Source organism: Peromyscus eremicus, chromosome 19, assembly GCF_949786415.1.
Source record: "Peromyscus eremicus chromosome 19, PerEre_H2_v1, whole genome shotgun sequence".
In the NCBI taxonomy this organism is placed as follows: domain Eukaryota; kingdom Metazoa; phylum Chordata; class Mammalia; order Rodentia; family Cricetidae; genus Peromyscus; species Peromyscus eremicus.
Window position 1 is genome coordinate 32,261,109 of NC_081435.1, and position 20,056 is coordinate 32,281,164.

The window sequence follows — 20,056 nt, forward strand, 5'->3', positions numbered from 1 at the left end:
CTTGGGGGGTGAAAGTGAGGCCTACCTACTTCCGTGCCAAGTTGCTCATGTTAGAAGACAAGTTAGGACTGGGCTCTGAGTGGGGAGGCTGGAAAGCTTCTGGACGGGAAACAGTGATTGCAGGTCCAGCCCCCATGCAGAGGAGGGTCACCAATGAGCTGCTTCTCATATTTCTTGTACCACTTATGTCTCATGGGACACAAGAGAGGGTATAGTGTGGACTTGATGAGAGACAGTTTTGTGTCTCCAGAAATGTGAGATTTTCTGAACTGTAGAACATAAATCGGCTCCATGTAATAGGGTTAAGAATGTGAGTTCTGAGTCAGATAAACTTGAATTTGAATTTCGGCCACTCGAGGCTTCTGTGAACTAAAGGCTCCATTTTTACATTTTTTTTTTCACCAATAAAATGAAAAGATCTCTGCTGGGACTCTACCTAATCAAACCGTTTTCAGGATTAAGTGAGACACTGAGTGAAGTCAATTAATGTAAGGTGCAGTAAATATCGAATCTTCTTGTAAAACTAATGCTCCTTATGTTATCTGCATTAGATTTCCTGTGACTATCTTTACTTGGCTAGTGGTCAAAAAATACTAGCAATTTAACAACATAAAAATATCAAAATGTTGCTATTGCATCTGGTTGTATTGCAATACAATATTATGTCACCATCATAAACTATGCAGTACTTAATTCAAATGATTTCAATGTCCTAGATCCATGAATAGAGTGACCTCCCAGGCTTTACCTTCTCCTATAGAGCAAAGGGATCCAGCAACTGATATTACAACAAGAATGTTCTGTGTTGAAATGCCCCTCATCAGCTCATGTATAGAGTCACTAGGGGCAGGCTTTGGGGTTTTATGAGGAAGTCCCATTTCCTACCATTCTCTGCTTCATCTTTCACTAGGGCGTGAGAAGGTGAGGAATCTCTCCTGTCACCATGGAGGCACCTGCTGCAATGCTGTCTCTTCATGACAGACTGGATCCCCTCAAACTGTGAGCCAAAATCAACCCTTCCCTTCCTTACGTCACCCTTTCCAGAAATTTTGTCACCACAGTGAAAAGAGTAGCAAAGACAGAGACTCATTGTCACTCCATGGGTCACACTGACATGAGCTTCAAAAACTGTGCTTTAACGGACCACACTCTGAAAACCAAACCAGGGAGGGTGATGGCTAATCTAAACTACTGACTCTGGTGGATTTAAAGTCATCTATAGACACTTCTCAGCTTGTGTTTCCAGAGAGGTCTAACGGGAGCGGAAAGACCCAGCCTCAACATGGGCAGCATCATTCTATGGGCTAGGAGCCAGAATGAATAAAATGGGGGACATGAAAAATCCTGCTCCAGGCTGGCATTGCTCCTCATCTACTTTCTGTCCTGCCAGGATGCAAGGAAGTGCGAAGCGAAGCTCTAGCTTCAGGCTCTCATCACCATGGAGCTGCCCTACCGCCATCCCTCCTCCGAAAACGTGGACTGTGAACCCAACTCTGAACCAAAATAAATTCTTCCTCCTCTGTCAAGTTGCTTCTTGTCAGGCATTTGGTCACAGCGGTGACCCAACCTAACTAATACATGAGGTTTACCAAACACTTGAATGCCAAGAATAACTCCAAATACAAGCCCTAAAAAAAGAGGACAATTGTGGGGTGAGACTCTGGAAATCTCTGAGAACACACAAGCAAACATAACAACCTTCTATGTGAATGTTCAACTCTAATACAAAGAGAAAAACAAAGAGCAATAAACTGCTCCCCTAGTCAGTATTTCTAAAATACCAAATTAATTGTGCATGTGCCAATGGGCTTAATAGCAGCTAATAACTCTAATGACTTTGCGGTTTACGTACAAAGGCAGACAGAGGCAGCCATTTAAGTTTTACTTTGCATTCAGGTTCAAAGAGTCACAGTGACAATTTCTTTTATTTGCAAGAAGAGTTAATGGTCTAAATGCATTCTTTAAGCTGCTTTTAGTAAGAGAAATGATGTGTCTGTTTACAACCAGTAGATCCCTGAAACAGGGGTGCACGGATTTTGGAAGTGGGCACGGCCAGGGAAGAGAAAGGTGTAAATGATGGGGGGCTTCCAGGTACATTTGCTGAAGGCAGGCCCTGAGCCACAGTAACTTGCTTGTTCAGTGAAAGTGATGTCCCGTTTCTCTCGGCTCAGTGAGGCAGTTTCTTACACTCAGACCATATCTTTAAGTCTTAGGAATGAATATTCTCAAAAGTTGTCAGTGAAAGAGAGGCTGGTGCTCAGGAGCAAAAGCACGTTCTTTCAGGTTATCTTCTCTATTTAAATTAATGCTACAGGTCAGTGTCAAATGTATGTATTCATTCAGCATTGTCTGTGGGTTTTTCTTTAGCTTACACAGAGGACCTACTATGTGCCAATCACCTATCTGAGTGCAGGAGGTTCACTGGTAACCTCACACAGAGCCCGCGGCATTACTGGGCTTTTGAGAGGCGGTTGTTTCCACTGGCCAGCAGCCATCATATTTAAAACATCAGCACAGGCAGCCAAAAAGGCTTGGGCGAGCACAGGCTCAGAGTTGTTTTCTGTTTGCTTGTTTGTTTGACTAGGCTAGATTTGGGGCAATTGTCGCCTTTGTGCCTTTATCAATGGCAGCCTTCACTGAAGGAGGCACAGTGACAGCAAATGAATCATGGCATCGCTTTAATAATGTTCGTTTTCATTAACCTAAGCTCTGCTAAAGAAAGGGACTATCACTCATTATCACCCCACTGTTCTTTCAGAGAGTCTATTAGCTGTCCACTCCCTAAATAAGAAAAGCTGAGACCTTACGGGTAAAAAGCAACCAAAGTCCCTTATATCCAACGCAGATGTTGGCTGGTCCTGCTGAGTGAAAGCCAACAGCATCTCATGCATTCCCCTACTCTTGCTTCCCTCCCAGGAGGAGTCTATAACTTCTATGTGGGCGTGGAACAGAGGAGGAAGGGCTGACCCCTGGCATCATTCCCATTAGCAGGGACCTTGGGGATCAGAGAGTGCAAAGATCTGTTTACCCATGCAGATTCTGAGGTTGCCTAAAGTCTCAGGTAAATGAGAGGCAAGGGCAGACCTGAGAACAAACCTTTCAGGGCCCTCTGACACTGTGGTCATAAAAGAGACTCTTCACTAAGGGATGCCTCTCTTCAGATAAAATCTGGGCTGTGGCTATAGTAGTTCAGTGCAGAGTTAAAGTGCATGTATAAGATGTACAAGATCCTGCATATTATCATGGGGGCAAGAATTCTCACTTATCCTTCATAGCTTATCGTTTAGCATTTCTATGGCAAAAAAAAAAAAAAAAAAAAAAAGAGTGAGCCATGAGAAATGTGTCTTTGAGTTCCTGATGTCCCAAATAGGTTCCTGGGCCATTCTGTTATGGAGCTTCCATCTGGCTTAGAGTGCTGGGTGTGTCACTGCTTAGCTGAATGGGAATAGGAGCCCGGCTTCTTCTTTCTGGGGAAAAGGACAGGGACAGAGAACGAGAAGGGGCCTTGGGCCCAGATCTGCAGTTAAGCAAGGCAGAAAAAAAACATCATCTGCTATCCCATCCTGTACTGCTCCGTGCTCCTGGGCAAAAGCCAGAAGGAAACTCAGAGGCCTGAAAGAACCACGTCAGAAGGGCATAGGCTCCCCTGTTCTTCCAGCAGTGATGTTACACACTTGGCCAGCCCAACCCCCAACTCCTGCAAACATTTGCTGCCTGAGCTACCAGGTGTAGACAATTAGAGGGGGGGGGGGGAAGGGAGTAGTCACGTGTGTCCATGGAACTCCTGCTTTCTTGCTTAGGCAACTCTTCATGTCTCTGGATGGAACAATCCCAGGGTCTTTCTTTTTACCCTTGTGACTTTAGTCAAGTTAGGGAATCTGATCCTTTCTCTAGAATGTACAATAGTGATATGTAACTGTATGTACAACTTGTAGTGAACTAAATGAACTAATTCCATTAGTTTGTGCTCAGTCACTTAATGAACTACAACAGCTCCACTGTGCTTAAGCTTCATCTTGCTAACCAGAGATGAAGCTCAGAGGATACATTCCTCAGAAGTCATATATCTACTCCACGAAGGGACTCAGTTCAAAATAAGCCAGGTGGAAGGACTCATCCTATTTCACCAGACGTGCTTTTATTTTGGAGGGAACTCTATTTCATATGTTGACACAGACATGGATTGAATTTGGTTTGATGAAAGAGGGACTTCTAGAAGATCCTGTTTTCCAAGGTCTTTTCCACTTGTTTCCCACCGGCCTGAGGGAAGATGGAGGACAGGTGAAGCTGTGCATGGACCTGATGAGGGCTTCACTGGGTGTAGGGGGCGTGGTTTCTTTTCACCTATTAACATCACCTGGGAGCGGAAGACGCTTCCCATCTTCTTGTTCCCTCCTGATTAAGAGGGCTGGACCAAACAGGTACATTTGTACCCTAGGGACACATCCCTACTGGAGCTAACATTTTGCAGCTTTTAAGCATAATAAGCAGATACAAATGGTTCTATAAAACATGCCAGCAGCTAAAAAACAAAGAGCCATATAGGATACAAAGGGGTTTTTGTTCTTCTTCAAATTTAATTTAGTTTTTCTAGTTTAGAAAGAAAATGGGAGAGAAAAAGCCATGACAAGTTGAGTTGTGAACAACCCGGCAGAAAGGGTGATCCAGCCTCTGTCACTCAAGATTGAAGCTGATTAGGACTGAAACAGTACAATTCAAATGTTTTTCGGGAGTTTCTGGATCTGTCCAAAGGTGGACTCTGGTCTGATGGTCAGAAATGAACAACAGGCACAATTCTACAGACTTATAATATAGCCAAGGCAAGAAAAGTCATTAATGTTTTATATGACATCATTTTCATTTTTTTTTTTTTTTTTGTGTGTGTGTGTGTGTGTGTTTGAAAACATGTTTTAAAAGTTTCCCGGGGGAGTCTCCTTACAAACCAGACAGCTGCCAAATGTTCCTTTATTAATGTTCACACTCTGAAGTAATGGAGGTTTTCTAAACAAACCAGTGTTCACTGTCTTGAACACATCTGGGTTCACGGACCATATTCAGGGGTCAGGGCTCATTGAACCTCCCATCAGCCCAGTGGAATGAAGAGGAAAGAGTTTTATTTACAAGCTGGTGGTTGAACCAGGTAAGTTTCAAATTCTCTTAAGAAATCTGTTTGGAATTCCCCCAAGTATTTCACTGGTTTGGTCACAGCAACTGGTACTCAAAGCTTTTAGTACACCTGGGGCATTTTGCTTATTCTTCAGAAAGAATAGCCTGGCTGGGAATCATGGCATACCTGCTCAGAATATAAAGGAACAAAACAAATATTCCAGGCATGACCTGAGTTGACATTTCCACAATCAGTTAGCTCAAATGCTTCCCATTCCTAAGTGTTTAAGATATTTCATCTGTCTTTCACTCTGGAATTCCCCTTCCAAGATTCCTTACTTGGATAGGCTGTCTCCTTCGTTTGGTCTCCAAATTCTAATTCTCCACCTCCTAACATTTTCTTCCCATTAAGTGATACCTTCTAAAGCACAAAGGACACACAGATGTGGGGTGCAGATGTCACTGCCTCCTCCCTCCAAGTCAAGTCTAGTCCCACACTCCAAAGGCCACAGACACTCCTCCAGTTCACTGGACTCTTTTATTTCTTTAAAAAAAAAAAAATGGCCATTGAACCTACAGCCTGACAATAGCCCCCTTTCCAGCAAGATCTCAGAGTTCAGGCTCCATGCTCTAGACTGAAACCGCCAGCTGCTATTCTGAGGTATGTCACCCAGCAATATTCAAAGGTCACACAGGTAACACAACCTCCAGAGAACAGAGATGTAGTTATCTACAAGACACTAAAGAAATCCCTTAGTAGCTGGAAAAAGCCACCTCTCTGTAGTTTGTCTCAGAGAAAGAGAGAGGGAGGGCGGGGGAATAAGAGAATTCTGGGGCTCTTTATGTGCCCTTGGGAGGCACCAGCTGCATAAAGATGACTTTGAAGTTGGTTAAGCTGTGAGCATGATTTCCAGCTTTTCCTCCAAACTCTCACTGTGTGACTCTGAGTAACTGACTCCATCTACCTAGGTTTCCACATTCCAAACTAGGAAGTGGTTTTCTGTGGATGCTCAAATGAGAAAATGCACAGACAGTACTGGTACCCACACTTCAGGGGTCTTCCCGTTCCTGAGCTGCTTCAATTTGGAGCTTATATCAGAGAGAGAAAATGACTGACCATTACCATAAAAAATGCCTGCAGTATTGACATGGTAGAGGTATCATCCCAAACGCTATATATATTTTTTTTATGGAACATATTAGATAAAAGATTCTCGAAGTATTTTTTAAATCTCTAAAATATGGATAAGTCTACTGTCAGACTGTATTAATTTTAGGCTTGAATGGGAAAAACATGCAGTGCACACAACACAATACTATAACAAAATAACAGGTTATGAGATATTTTTAATCACCCATTCATTCAACTGGTACTATGTAGCAGGCACTGTATCAAATAGTTGACCTAGAGCATCCCTTGCTTAATCAGTCGAGCAATCCAGAATGACTAGCATTTGACACAGAGAGTCCAGGGCAAGTGTTGAGGGGGAAAGCCTGGTTCCCCTTGATGCCCTGAAAAGGCAAAATGAGACCCAAGCCTGAGCTACTCACGAGCAAATCCCCACCCCAGTTCCGTTGTCAGCAACAGCCAATCCTCTTGCCCTCTGGAAACCAGTGCACACCTGAGAGTAGAAATGCTTTCAGCTCACAAGGACAGCGGGAGCAGGTGGAAGGAGGGAAGCAATAAAGCAAAATAAAAGAGAAACCTCCCCACACTTCTACCAAAAATGGTGGCCGAAGGTGGTGTCTAGACAGGCAAGTGGGTCAGGCTCAGGAAAGGCTGCCTCCTTCAGTCTTCAGCCTATAGTGGCACTTGAGCTACTGGGTGGGGCTGCCTTAACAGAAAAGACAGGGAATGGGACATTTCATTCGAATTTTAGAAGGTTAGTCATTTAAAAAAAGGAACCAATATCAACAGTAGGGAACACATGTTGTATTTAGGTCTTTAATCACATTTTCAATCTGTGTAGAGCTGTGTCCATATTTTTATATGTTTTTTAACCTATGTCTAGGGAAGGTATTTTAATACTTGTAGTGTAAAGATAATTTTTTATAGTCATACAAACATACAAAGATGTTTTATTCCAAGAAAGAATCCTTATTCACAGAAATGCAAGCACAAAGCATGAGAAAGATCTAGAAATGGATTCCTGATCCCCAAAGACCAGCCCCGCCCCCTGCCATGCCCTCCTTGTCATCTGCCTGGTTTTTAACAATGACTGCCAGGCAGCCTGGCTTGAAGAAATTCACACCCACTGTCCAGTCCCTTACTAGCTGCTGGAGATGCTGCTCCAGCTTCCAGCACCCGCTGTATGTAGCACCACACCCATGCACAGAGAAAGAATGGGAGCCACACTGAAAATGAAGGAAGTACCCTAGGGAAGAGCATCCAAACAGAGACAAAAGGGAACCCCTTATTAGCCCACTCCTGAGAACAGGGCAGGGCACAGCCACAGTTTCTATGGTTCCGAAGGCGAGCTATCCTGACTTAATGTCTTTATCTTTCCTGAAAGGTAGCTGAAACGATACCTAGAAGAATGGGTGTGGTCCTCAATGCTATGTCACAGGCTGGGTCTGTAAGAAGAATGACAGGCCTTTAAAAATTGGACGGGGTGGGGGATGGTTCTCTGCCTGTCCCAAAAAGGATATTTGGCAAGTGCCCATTAGGTGTAAATAAATGGCATGCAGTGGACCTCCAGCTGCAATAGCAGAAGAGATGTGGTCCTCGTCACTTCAACGAAGTAACCGATATAAAAATAAAGCTGAGGTCCCAATTCGATTCTTTTTTGTGATACCGTCTATATCTCTTTGCAAAGGCACCTGGCACCAAGCCAGCACTGACCGTGCTGCAGCCACACAATGTTTTCCAAGAATGGAGCGTGAATGCTGTCAGGTAGTGATACAGGAGTATACTGTTAAGCCCAAAGCCTCTGCCAGGCAAAAGGATCCCTACCCAGCTCAACTATTCTCCCTCGGGAGTGTTTCTTCCCTGGGATCAGGTGGACAGCTGGTAGAGGTGGGGTGCAATTGTCAAAGTGAAGGAAGGCTCAGGTGCATGCTGAAGGTGAGATGCTACAATACAAATAAGGCACCTAACAATGCGGTGCAGTAGGGGTATGAAGAAGGTCCTTCACTCAATTTGCATGGGCTATTCCAAGTACAAGAGGAACAAGTGTACGGACTCAGGCTCATGGCAAAATCTTGGCAGATCCCTACAAATTGAGCAGGTGGCAGGTAGAAGTCAGCCCTGGGGCAGCTGCAGAGCCTCTCAGAGGCCAACTATCACTTCCTTTGTTCCCCTTGCAAAGATGGAGTAGCCACCCATCCCTCTAACACAACACACACACACACACACACACACACACACACACACACACACACACTCAATACAACAACCATACTACTTCTTGCTAAACTACTAAATGTCATTGGCTCTTGCTTTTTTGTTTTAATGCTATCCCAGACTGCCATATGTCCCCACTATTCAGGACATCAAGTCAACTCATCAGGGAGGAATCTCAGGCTGGGCGAGGTATTTTGTCCAGGACAGCACCTGGGTGGAAACTGGTGAAAGGGCCCCTTCGGTAGATGATAAAAGCGTGTCCCCTTCTCTACCCCGCCCTAGGTGCACCAGCCAGCCGCGGGCGCCTCAGTCTCACACACAATGGCAGTTGTACACCGCATGCCCTCAGCGTCCGTGTGCAACTGCAAACTAAAATGTTCTCTGAAAACTCAGCTTTCTCTGGGACGAGGAATAGGAATGGCATGAAAAAGGTAAACGATTAAGGCGAAAATAAAATTGGTCATTTTCATTGCAGCCACGTTAGCTATTGAGATTGGAATCTGACACACCCAAACCTAGATCGGTTTAAATGTGAGAAAGGAGGGTATTCCTGAGGATTGGTAGTCCAGGTACCCACAACGCCCTCTCTGAGGCGCCGGTATCAAAGCCATACTGCCTGAGCCAGGAGAGGGGCGCGGTCCGGCTGCCAAGTACCGGCGGAGAAAGGTGTCATCTCTCATACCCTGCCAGACCCCAAGGATCCATCAATAAAAAACACACCTCAAGCTGCAGGAGCACACACTGACCCCCAAACCCCATCCCCAGGCGAGGCTAGGATCCGGGGAGCCCTGTGAGCCAGGCGCCCTGGGCGGTGGAAAAGGACAAACAACCCAAAGTTCTCCGCGTTTAAGGTTTTCCTCTTTGTTTTGATTTCCTCAAGCCCCAGGGTCGCTGCATCAGCTTGGCGCCGGCCGCGCCGTCTGGGCTGACCGCCGCACTCCAGCACCCGGACCGCGCTGGGTCCCTATTTCCCGAGGGACACGGCGGGGACGCCAGTGGCATCCAAGCCTCCCCGCCCGCGGCCGGCGAGGAGCCACCGGCCGACTCACCGTGATCCGCGGGATGTTCTTCTTGCCCTGGTAGGACATGGTGGCGGCGCTGGCTGCAGGGGATGCCTGCCTTGCTGCTACTGCTGCTGCTCGCGCGCCTGGCTCAGCGCACAGCGCCCCAGATCAGGTGGAACGAATGGTGCGCTGGCCGGTGCCGCCGCCTCCTCTCGCCTCCGCCCCCCTCCCGGGCTCCCGCGGCGGCTGCCAGAGACAATAGTAAATCTTCCCGGTCTCCCTTCGCCCCGACCCGCCCCCGGCCGCTCGCACCCTCCTCCACTGGCGTTCACGCCCGGGTTGGGGTTTCTTTTTTGTTTTTTCTTTTGTGGTGCCAGCTGGGACCCCGTAAGGCAGGAATGGCTGATCTGAGACTCCTCCCTCTTCTCTCTTATCCCTATTGATTTTCTTCTTTGCATCTGCCTCACCCACTTTTTCTCCCCCCACCCGCCTCCCCGCCTCTACTTGCTAGCTCCGCGGAGCCAGCCGGCTCCTCAGCCACCAGGGGGCGCGAGGGACTTTTCAGGGCATAGATGCTGCAGTCTCGGGCGAAGCCCCGCTAGTGGCCCACGCGCCTCCAGGGCCAAGCCCCTCCGAACACCCACGCCTCCCACCATCCCCTACACTGATCTCCCATCTTCCCTACTACGCTTTTAAAAAGGAGATGGCACCGGACTCATCTCCGGGAGTCGGCTGTCCTCCGCCACTTGCGAACGGAGTGTAGCACCGCTGCCTTTGTTAGAACCAAAGGCTGGGCGGCGCCTCTGCTACTCACAGGGTATTTGTAAACAGCAGGCACAGCCCTTTGGAGAGCAGAGAACTGGTCAGACTTCATGCAGTTTGACTCAGGGTCTGATGCTCCTAGACCATGGACACATGTATTTAAAAATGCAAAGAAAATTAACTCGGGGCATGGATGTGTGTAAGAGGAACGGCTTCTTGCTCGTTCCCTGTATTTTAAAAATACTCTCTGCCTGACTCTTACAACCTAAGAAACAGCATTGTGTTGCTCTGTGGGCACGAGGCAGAGAAAACCCTTGTAAGGGGAAGGTAGAAGCCCTGCACGTTCCCGTGTGCAGTCACGGATTTTTGCCAATGTTGCTGCCTTTGAGCAACCAGCCAGGTGCGCAGCGCAAAATCTCGAGTTTATTGTTGAAAGACACAATTTGCAAGAGTGAAAGAGATGGCCTTTGAAGTGCTGGGACATAATGTCCTTTAGCTGACAAGGCCAAGAGAAACTGGAGAGGCCACTATGGGTGGAACAGCGATGGCAAGGAGGGATGCAGGGGGATGCTTTCCTAAAAAATAATCCCAAACATACAATTTAAATAACTTCAAAAAACTGGCTTACTATGCAAAAATTAGAAAATCTTCTTAAGCTTCCTATGACTACCCCCACTCTCCAATTCTCAGCCCAAATGTTCCTTCCACTAAACAGGAATTCCGTGCATGTCATTAAGCATGATTCAATCTGCTAGGGATCTGACATTGCTATAAGGCAGACCCTCCGACCACACTTCTTGACATCTTGCAATTACACTGAAGGTTTTCTTGCAACAGAACAGCTATATAAGGCACCTACAGAAAGAGCGTTCCGAATGTCATAGCCTCTGCTTCCCATAAACAGGAAATGAGCTAGCCTGATCACATAATCAAAGGACACACTAACTGCCTGAAACACTCCTTTCTAGTATGTTCATCTAAGGCTTCCGGTTAGTCATGAGCAATTGGACAGAATGCAATTTTCACAAGAAAAATGGCAACAATCCCCAATTTATTTTTTGGCCAGGAGGAGGAACGCCGAGCAAAGGTCACCACCTTGAATTCTTTTTCAAGACACAGGAAAGGATGAGACAAGAAAGGGAGAGAAAAGGCTGGGTCAAAGAAACACCCTGAACATTTCCATTTGTTATTACACGGATGCTAAAACCACTAGCCAGGAGGGAGTTGTGAGAACACAAAGAATTCTGGGACTGGCATGCAAATGAGTAGGGTTATATTTAGAGCAAAGAGAGAATTAACTATGGGCTATGAAAATATGCAGAACGGTGTGTGTGTGTGTGTGTGTGTGTGTGTGTGTGTGTGTGTGTGCTTCTCTGAGTGTCTGCCTGTCTCTTTCCCTGTCTCTATCTCTCTTGGATTTTATTGTCCCAAACTTAACTCTTACTGGAAGAGCTCTTGATAAATTTGCTTAGGAAAAACAAAGATGTATACTGAATGCTTACAATTAAACAAATCTTTCCCACTACTATTCTTATTCTTTCCCGCTCTTTCTCTTCCTCCTCCGTTTCTGTCTCCTCTTCTCTCTTCTCTTCCTTACTTCATTCTCTCATTTTTGTTCACTTCATGGGTTTCTATGCCTTTATCACCTTGGATGCTGTTACTGAAATCCAGAACATTCTTCACTAGATTCCTGCCATATTTTTTTGACCACTTGATGATCATGTATATGTGTGTGTGCTGTTTTAAATCACAAGAGTTGACTAAACCTGTTGAGGTCGAGATTGAATCTAGAGGCCATGCTCAGTAGGAATCGTGATGTGTTCCTGGGATCAGACGGCTGCAAATGTCCGTGCACAGGAATGCATAATAACCAGTTAATTGGTTCAAGCTGCTGCCATCATCAGAAACATACAACAAACAATTCTTTCGTTAAGCCGTCCCCTTCAGTCATCTTCCTCTTTCTTTGCAAAAAAAAAAAAAAGAAGCCTCGGGATAATTAAAGAAAAAAGCCTTCCTTGGTGATTCCAGCAATATGAAAGGCAAGACAACCATCAATTCAGGCTGCCTCTGTGTCTGGCCAAGAGAGCAGTGGAATTAGTGTGATGTTTTCCACAGAAGGAGTCAGCATGCCTTTCCTTGGATACACAGCGGGACTTGGCTTTAAGTATCTCAGGAAACTGTGAGACAGAGGGACTCGGACACATAGAAATAGAGACTTGGTGTAGGTCCCAAAGAAACTTAACTTTGGCCACCAAACCTGCCGCACCCAATAACTAGTCAATGGCTACTCTATCCTAGTTACTCAGATTGAAGGTTTGTCTTCATCCTCGACGGCACTCCATCAGTCATACTCTAACCCTTCCTATCAATCTTTCAACAGATTCAGTTCTTGCCTTTAAATACATCCAGACTATGACTCTTCTCTGTCTATCAAGCCATCCTTCAGCTCTATAAGCTTACAGGATAACTCTTGGCTGAGTTCTTTACTTGAGGATCTCTCATTAGTAACACAGCCCCATAATACACATATAATCTTTTCCTTGTACTCACTAAAGGGCATCATTTTTCTAGATGGTAGAGTTAGAAAGGTGAATGATAACACTGTTAATTGTAGAATATACTTCCACTTTCATTCAGAAGAATGCCATTTGTTGCTTGCTAGCCCCAGTCTCTGACTTATCTACCCTCATAGTACTTTTTACCACGTGGTTTATTAGTGTAACACTTGGTATTATTGCCGGGAAATAGATTTCTCCCCCTCCATGAGAGCAGGAAATGTGTCAATGTTATTCATTGAATGGTTCAAATAGGTCCCTGATCACTGAAATTGCTACCTCAAGGAAGATTATACAGGTAGAATAGCCTTTCTGCAAATATTCCATATAATTGGAATCTAGATTTTAAAATATGGTGATATTTTATTTGTGCTGAAATGTGATTTTATTTGTATGTTAATAAATAAAGTTGCCTGGGAATCAGAGCTAAAAGCAAGCCATTTAGCAGAAGTCCGGCAGTGGTGGCACATGCCCTTAATCTGATTACAAGGCAGGCAGAGTCTCTGTGTGTTCAAGGACACAGCCAAGCGGTGACCCAAACCTTTAATCCCAATACCAACCATAGAGACCTGAAGGTCTGTGTAGACAGGCAGTGACGAGGAAATAATGTGGTTGAGTTTAGAGCCAATGAGAAGGTAGAACAGAAAGGCAATAAAAAGATGGGTCACACAGGAGAAGGCTCTCTCTCAGGGGAAGGAAAACAGTGAATGGTAAGCTAAAGGCTATTCACTAGTGCTCTGATCTCTTGGGCTTTTAACTCTGTATTTGGCTCTGTGTTTCTTATTTAATAAGACCATTTAGAATTTCTTCTACATTAAAATACTAGTTTTGATTTTCTGTAGCTTATATTAGAGTTTCCTGATTCTGGATTCAATTCAAGATGTTTGGAGAATCATTTTGTTAATATGGCGAAACCCCCAATTCCCAAGGCAACATATAGTCCAAAGGATGACTGAGTAGAGTACATCTTGTCCCTGAACACTGATTGGGAGGCCATAGCTTTAAAGAAGCTTATATCAAAGCTTATGGAGAAGACCAAGGGCTTGGTTGTGTGGTTTGAGTGAGATGTCCCCTCTAGTCTACTGCATTTGAATCCTTGGTCACAAGTTGGTGGTGATGTTTGGGGAGGCTTGGGAGGAATGAATGGGCTTGTTGAAGAGAGTACATCATTGGAGGTGGGCCCAACTAAACCCCCTTTTTCTATAAAAGTTGCTTTGGCCATGGCATTTTATCACAGCAATAGAAAAACAAACATTTTTTTAATTGGGAATTTTGAAAACTTTTGATATTGGCTTCCAAGGAAAAAGCATGGACTGGGTCCAGACAAGTGTGTTGCTTAAGGACCCAGACTTGGAAGGAAAAGGAGCATTGGCTCATAGGCCATTGTGTCAATTTCCTGTGTCTATCATTTTCACCAGTTCACATTTACTTTTTGAAACTTGGTTTCCACGGTGGTTTGAATGAGAATCCCCCACCCCCATCAACTCATGTATTTGAATGCTTGGTTCTCAGTTAGTGGAACTGTTTGGGAAGAATTAGGAGGTGTGGCCTTGTTGGAGGAGGTGTGTCACTGAGAATGAGCTCTGAGGTTTCAAAAGCCTATGCCAGGTGTAGCGTGTCCCTTTGCCTGCTGCCTGTGAATCAGGATGTAAGTCTCTCAGCTACTTCTTCATCACTATGCCTGCCCACATGCCCCCATGCTCTGGACCATAATGATAATGCCTAACTTTCTGAAACTGTAAGTCTCCAATTAAATGTTTGTTTTTGTTTTTTTGTTTTTTAATAAGAATTGCCTTGGTCATAGTATCTCTTCACTAACTTCACACTAACTAAGACAGTTTCCTTTTCTGTAAATTGAAGATTGTATTACCTATCTCACAGTGGAGTGGCTTTGTGATGATTTATAATATAATTCAACTAGCATTCGATGAATTTCTATCATGATGCCAAGGTAAGAGGAATACACATATTTAAACAAACCAGACAAAAATTCCTTTTCTCATGAAGCTGGCATCCTAAGAAAAGAGGTGAGTCAAAAAAAAAAAAAAACACATGTCATATTTAAAATGATTGCCAGTACATTGGAGATGAGTGAGGTTAGAAAATGGAAGAGGAAGTCACTTAAAGGCATTGCGTGTTTGAAGAGTAGTTTACACACACGGGCCACCAAAGGCCCCCTGAAATAATGCTAGCTTTTCCCAAAGTAACAGTCCCATATTGGGTGCCTTGTAAAGTAAAAACATCAATACTGCTGATAGATGTGACTGCATTATGAGAAAGGATCACACTTAATTTTTTTTTTCCATTTGAGCAACTCAGTGAAAATGAGGATGCTGTTGGGGTTCAGAAAACTAGGTCCCAAAGATAGGTGTTTAATGGGTCAGGACATTTCAAGCCCAACTCCAAACAGAGGTACTTCTGACCTCCATTTGCTTCTCCCCTGTTGGCAAGGCTTGGAAAGCTTTCTGCAAAGTTCCCTATCTCCCTGGACAGCTCTACCAAGGGAAAGAGAATTGCTTCAGTCTTCTGACTGAAACGTCATTAACCAAAGATGAAACCCATACGATATGAAGAAACACTAAAGTCTGTGGTGATATTTTATTTGTGCTGAAATGTGATATTTTACTTGTATGTTAATAAAAAAGTTTGCCTGGAGATCAGAGGTCAAATAGTCAGCCATAAATAGAAATCAGGTGGTGGTAGCACACACCCTTGATCCTGATACATGCCTTTAATCCCAGTACCAACCATAGAGACCTGGAGGTCTGTATGGACAGGCAGTGACAAGGAAGTGATGTGGCTGGGCTTAGAGCCAATGAGAAGGCAGAACAGGAAGGCAATAAAAGCACAGGTTAGATAAGAAGACGCTCTCTTGGGAAGCTACGGCAGTGAGGTGGTAAGCTAAGGCTAGTCATGGCTATTCGCCATTTCTCTGATCTCTTCAGCTATTACCTCTGTATTTGGCTCTGTGTTTCTTATTTAATAAGACTGTTTAGAAATTCATCTACAAAAGTCTGTCATTACACCTGGATGTTGTTGTCACAAATGTGCCTATTTCAGTCTCAATATGACTCTACCTTCTACTCTGTGGGTCATACACTTTGTCTATGGCCATTGTGTGCTCTCCAAACCCATTTAGCTCCACTAAAATTATTTGCTAATCCCTTAAAAATTGTCCACAATTCCTATTTTCCCCCTTTCTTGTGAAACCAGGATACACAGTATCTGAATGACATGGAGCTGGTGCATAATTACCTCATGATTGCCTCTGTGCACATCATAAATGTGCGTGTCTCTTTTCCAATTAACCTGTCAGTTTAGTCCGGTGAACCTTAGTGGGCAAAGGGCAAATTTTCCTCCTTGTCTAGTCCAATCAAACAGATTGAATTGGCATAAGAAAGCTGTGGGAAGGATGAGAGTGGATGGAAAAGTCAGAAATGTGTCTGTGAATATCCAAGTGAAAAGCAGAGGAAGCAGATGAACAGTTGAGATTAGAAGCTGCGGGTGTCTTTTAAAAGAACAGCACTAGAGGAGATGAACCAATAAGTGAGTGCGACAGAGGGACACCACCATCAGGGTGTTCTGAATGTCGAGGAAAATAGAATGCATTCACTTTTAAAGGAAAGCTAAGATGATGGTAATAGAGAATTAACTTCTCGCTGGGTGAAAACACTCTCAAGATTCAATGACTTTGACTAGAGTATCTCCAAAACGAGTATTTTACTAACCATTTCACAGTGTTGTGTGGGGTAGTCTACATGTATGTGTGCATGCACACACAAGGGGTGTGTGTGTGTGTGTGTGTGTGTGTGTGTGTGTGTGTGTTATAGATGATGTATTAAGTTATTGAAGGATTGCTGGGGTTAATTTAGTGGTGAAGAACCTGCCTGTCATGTGCTCGGCTCTAGATTTAATCCCAGCACCTCTTTAAAAGCTTATTAACTTAATACTTTTAGGACATGATATCTGTATGTTCCAGAGTGGGTTTCTTGTTGTTTTGAGTAAAAGCTCACTGGAGTCTTTTTGGGAGAAAATCAAGGTAGAATTTGCAGACTTCTAACACTGACAACTACTTCAAATGGTTTTGCTGTAAGCAGGGGGAGGCGGATAGAGTAGTGGCTAGCACACAAAGCAGATGATAATTCAGTAAAAAAAAAATCAGCAATGTATTTGTATGGTAAATATCAGAATCAATAAGGAGGCACTAAAGAAATGAGACAATTTCTTCATGGAATTCTTGAACAGACGGCACAGGTGACACCTAGTGTTCAAATGAAAGGCTTGTCCTAAGCTAGCAAGAAGATGGATCTTCCACAATCTCTGGAGTGCACCGTTGCAGAGACAGGCAGAGAGGTACATTTGAAAAGGTAGTGGATGGAAATTGTCTTCTTACACATATCTTCTCTGCCATCCACTGAGACAGCAGGGGACATTAGAGGAGAGCTGAAAAGAGATGAGAAGGGGAGTGGTGTAGTTATTGGGTAGCACTATGGAACCTTTCCATCAGTGGCCATGCATTTAAAGAGAGCAGCGGCATGGTTGTAGGTGTTCCTCCAACCACACTATCTTTATACCTGTAGGTAGGGGTCGGAGAAGTATCAAAGAAATTCAAGGAAACTGAAGGTCAAGGATGGAGTCTAAAGTGGGTAAGAGAGAAGAGAGGACCGAAGCGAATTATGCAACAGCGATTCCTTCCCACCTCGGAGGTTTTGATGTTTACCTACTAAACTCAATTATGTCTCATTTATCTCTATCATCTGAAGTTTTTTCAATGGACATTGGAATAGAGCAGAATCAAGGGAGAGAAAGGTTAACTGAATACACAAAGGAAAACTCCCAGAAAATTCTGTCTACCCTTTAATCTCCAAAAGCCGCCGGAACTAGCTGTGTTACTTGCAGTTTTGACTGCTAATAATATTTATACTTTGCAAATATTTATAGTCTGTGCTATGAATAAAGAAAACATTTCCATCTGGTCTTTATTTGAAAGATGGAGGAAAAAGAGCTCAAAGATAAATCTAAATCTAGACAAGTGCTGAAGGAACAAGATCTATATATCAGACCTTTGTGAGAAATATAGGCTGCTATCACGCTAAATAGAAAAAAAGTTTACTCATAGAGCATCTCATTAAGTCATTTGGACATGTTAATTTTGCCTATATTTCAAACAAATAAAATCTTAGTCTGGAATTCCAAAGTGACAGAATAAAATTAAAGAGATCAATCCCTGATATTATTTGAAGCTTACATATTAAGCCAAGAAGTAAACTGACAAATAAATTTATCTTTAATGCACACAATTAATATAAACTACATAACCACAAAAATACTATGATTGTAAGCTAATTCCAACATCTCAAACTCACAATAGGTTGGGCGAAGGTATGCAGCCTTTTGTGTCTCTCTAGGTGGAGTTTTTCACTCTTTTCTTTAGTAAACTGTGATCCTGAGAGGTTCTTGCCTGATCCAAAAGCTTTGACTGTCACTCATTTCAAAGGCATGAGCCAGGTACATGAGTTTGGGAAGGAAGTGTTGGATATTTTACACAATGAGCTCCATCATAGGTTAGACACACGGGTGACTTTACATTCTCATTTCTAGGAAAATCTTGATAGCTTTGTCTTGGCATGTCATAGCCTGATCTATTTATTTGAATTCCAATAATCTTTTGCTTTTAATTTTTCAAAGATGTTATTGTGAGTCACTTTTCCTAAAAATAAATAAATAAAATAAAATCCATGTCTCCAGCTACGTATGTATGTAAGGCTGGGAATGAAGGTTCAGGGTGCTGTTTAGTTTTGATGAGGCTATGGTATGTGTACTCACTGTCCCATACCAGGAACTTCCTATCCTATCAAAATCACTTTGTACCAGAGCATTCATTTGAAATCCCCATGTGAGAAAACCAGGGAGGTGGATTTAGACGTTTTCTGAAGAGTGGGGCTTGTACTTGGGACTCAATAGAAATTCATAGTTTTATTTTTTTACTTACATATAAAAAAACTTAGAAAATATTGTTTATTCTCATTTTATGTCAAAATTGGTAGTAGGAATCATTTCTGCCATAATAGAGGCAGAAGGTGGACTCTGACATTTAGAAACCTGGTGGAATGACATTATCTTAAGGGGTACACATAAATGTCTTGTTGCCGGATGGGCAACAGGTTCTCAGATGAAACTGAGAACCAACAAAGGTTCTCTGTGGAGTGAAGCCACATAGAATAGGTAATAAATGGAGCCATGGCTCACATTTAGCCCCTTAGATGAACAGATCCACATAGTGGTCATTCTCACAGAACTATTATAATGAACAAATATGACAGAACAATTTCCACATAAGTTTCTTAGCCTCAGGGACAGCAGACCCAGCAGGGGACTCTAAAACTAACCCACACTCTTATCTAAGTTTTATTTTTATTCTAGTTTTAAAGAGATGAAAGATGCACATTTAAAGATCTCTATTTAATTCACTAGTCTGGATATCATATAAACCAGATAACTTCCAGAGAAAGACTGAATTAAGTACTAGCCCAAACCTAAGAGACTGTGTGTTTTTCTAGAGCAGATTGTTATGGATTCAAGTCCATTGGGTAGAGCCATTAATTTAGCAAATGAGTGACTTTCTATGAGAAAGTGGATCAAAAACGCTTTATGTAGTCTTGGATCAGACAATACATGTATTATCAGTCTTAAACCCAGATGATACTAATTATGCTCCTCTCCATCACAACGTAATATGAAAGATCTAAGCTGGTATACAATTTGAGCATCTAAGTGGTACAATCCTTTAATGGCATGATACAAATCCAACTAAATGAGTAGGAAATCATAAGTACGTTGTTGGCTTTGGTAAGGCACATGAACTCATGAACTCTAGAGACAGGGAGATAGTTTCCAACGTTTCTCCACCGAATCCCTCCAGAGCAGAGGACAGGCCACTGCACTAAGCAACAGTTTTTACACAGAAGCAACACAAGTCTGAAAAACCGCCTCAGGTTTTAGAGACAATATGTTTTATACTCAGAAATGTATTAAAACTCACTCATGCAAAAGCATTTCTCCTCTGAACGTTGACTAGAATAATGAAGGGCTCTACAGCATGATCTGGCTGCAATGACTCGCAATAAGACGCAAAAACTGTGATAGTACCAGGTGGTAGAAGACGCCACTCAGAGGCTATATAATAGTAGGAGAATGATAATTTAGATTCTTCTGACTCTGGTACAAGAGAAATATACCTTTATTGAAAATTAGATCCTTGAAGGATACTGAACACCAGTAGAGAA

At 43.4% G+C, this 20,056-nt stretch overlaps 1 protein-coding gene across 2 annotated transcripts in view; it reads right to left on the reverse strand.

Moving 5' to 3' along the window:
* Positions 1-20,056, reverse strand: part of Dpysl3 (dihydropyrimidinase like 3) — a 108,046-nt gene that overhangs the window by 49,397 nt on the left and 38,593 nt on the right. Inside the window, exon 1 of one of the 2 annotated variants that reach the window (XM_059246161.1) lies at positions 9,499-9,656. The exons of the other annotated variant lie outside the window; for it this stretch is intronic. Coding sequence (XP_059102144.1) covers positions 9,499-9,537 — 39 coding nt within the window. The 5' untranslated portion in view covers positions 9,538-9,656. Of the gene's footprint in view, positions 1-9,498; positions 9,657-20,056 lie in introns of those variants that run through there. 2 annotated transcript variants of the gene reach the window in all.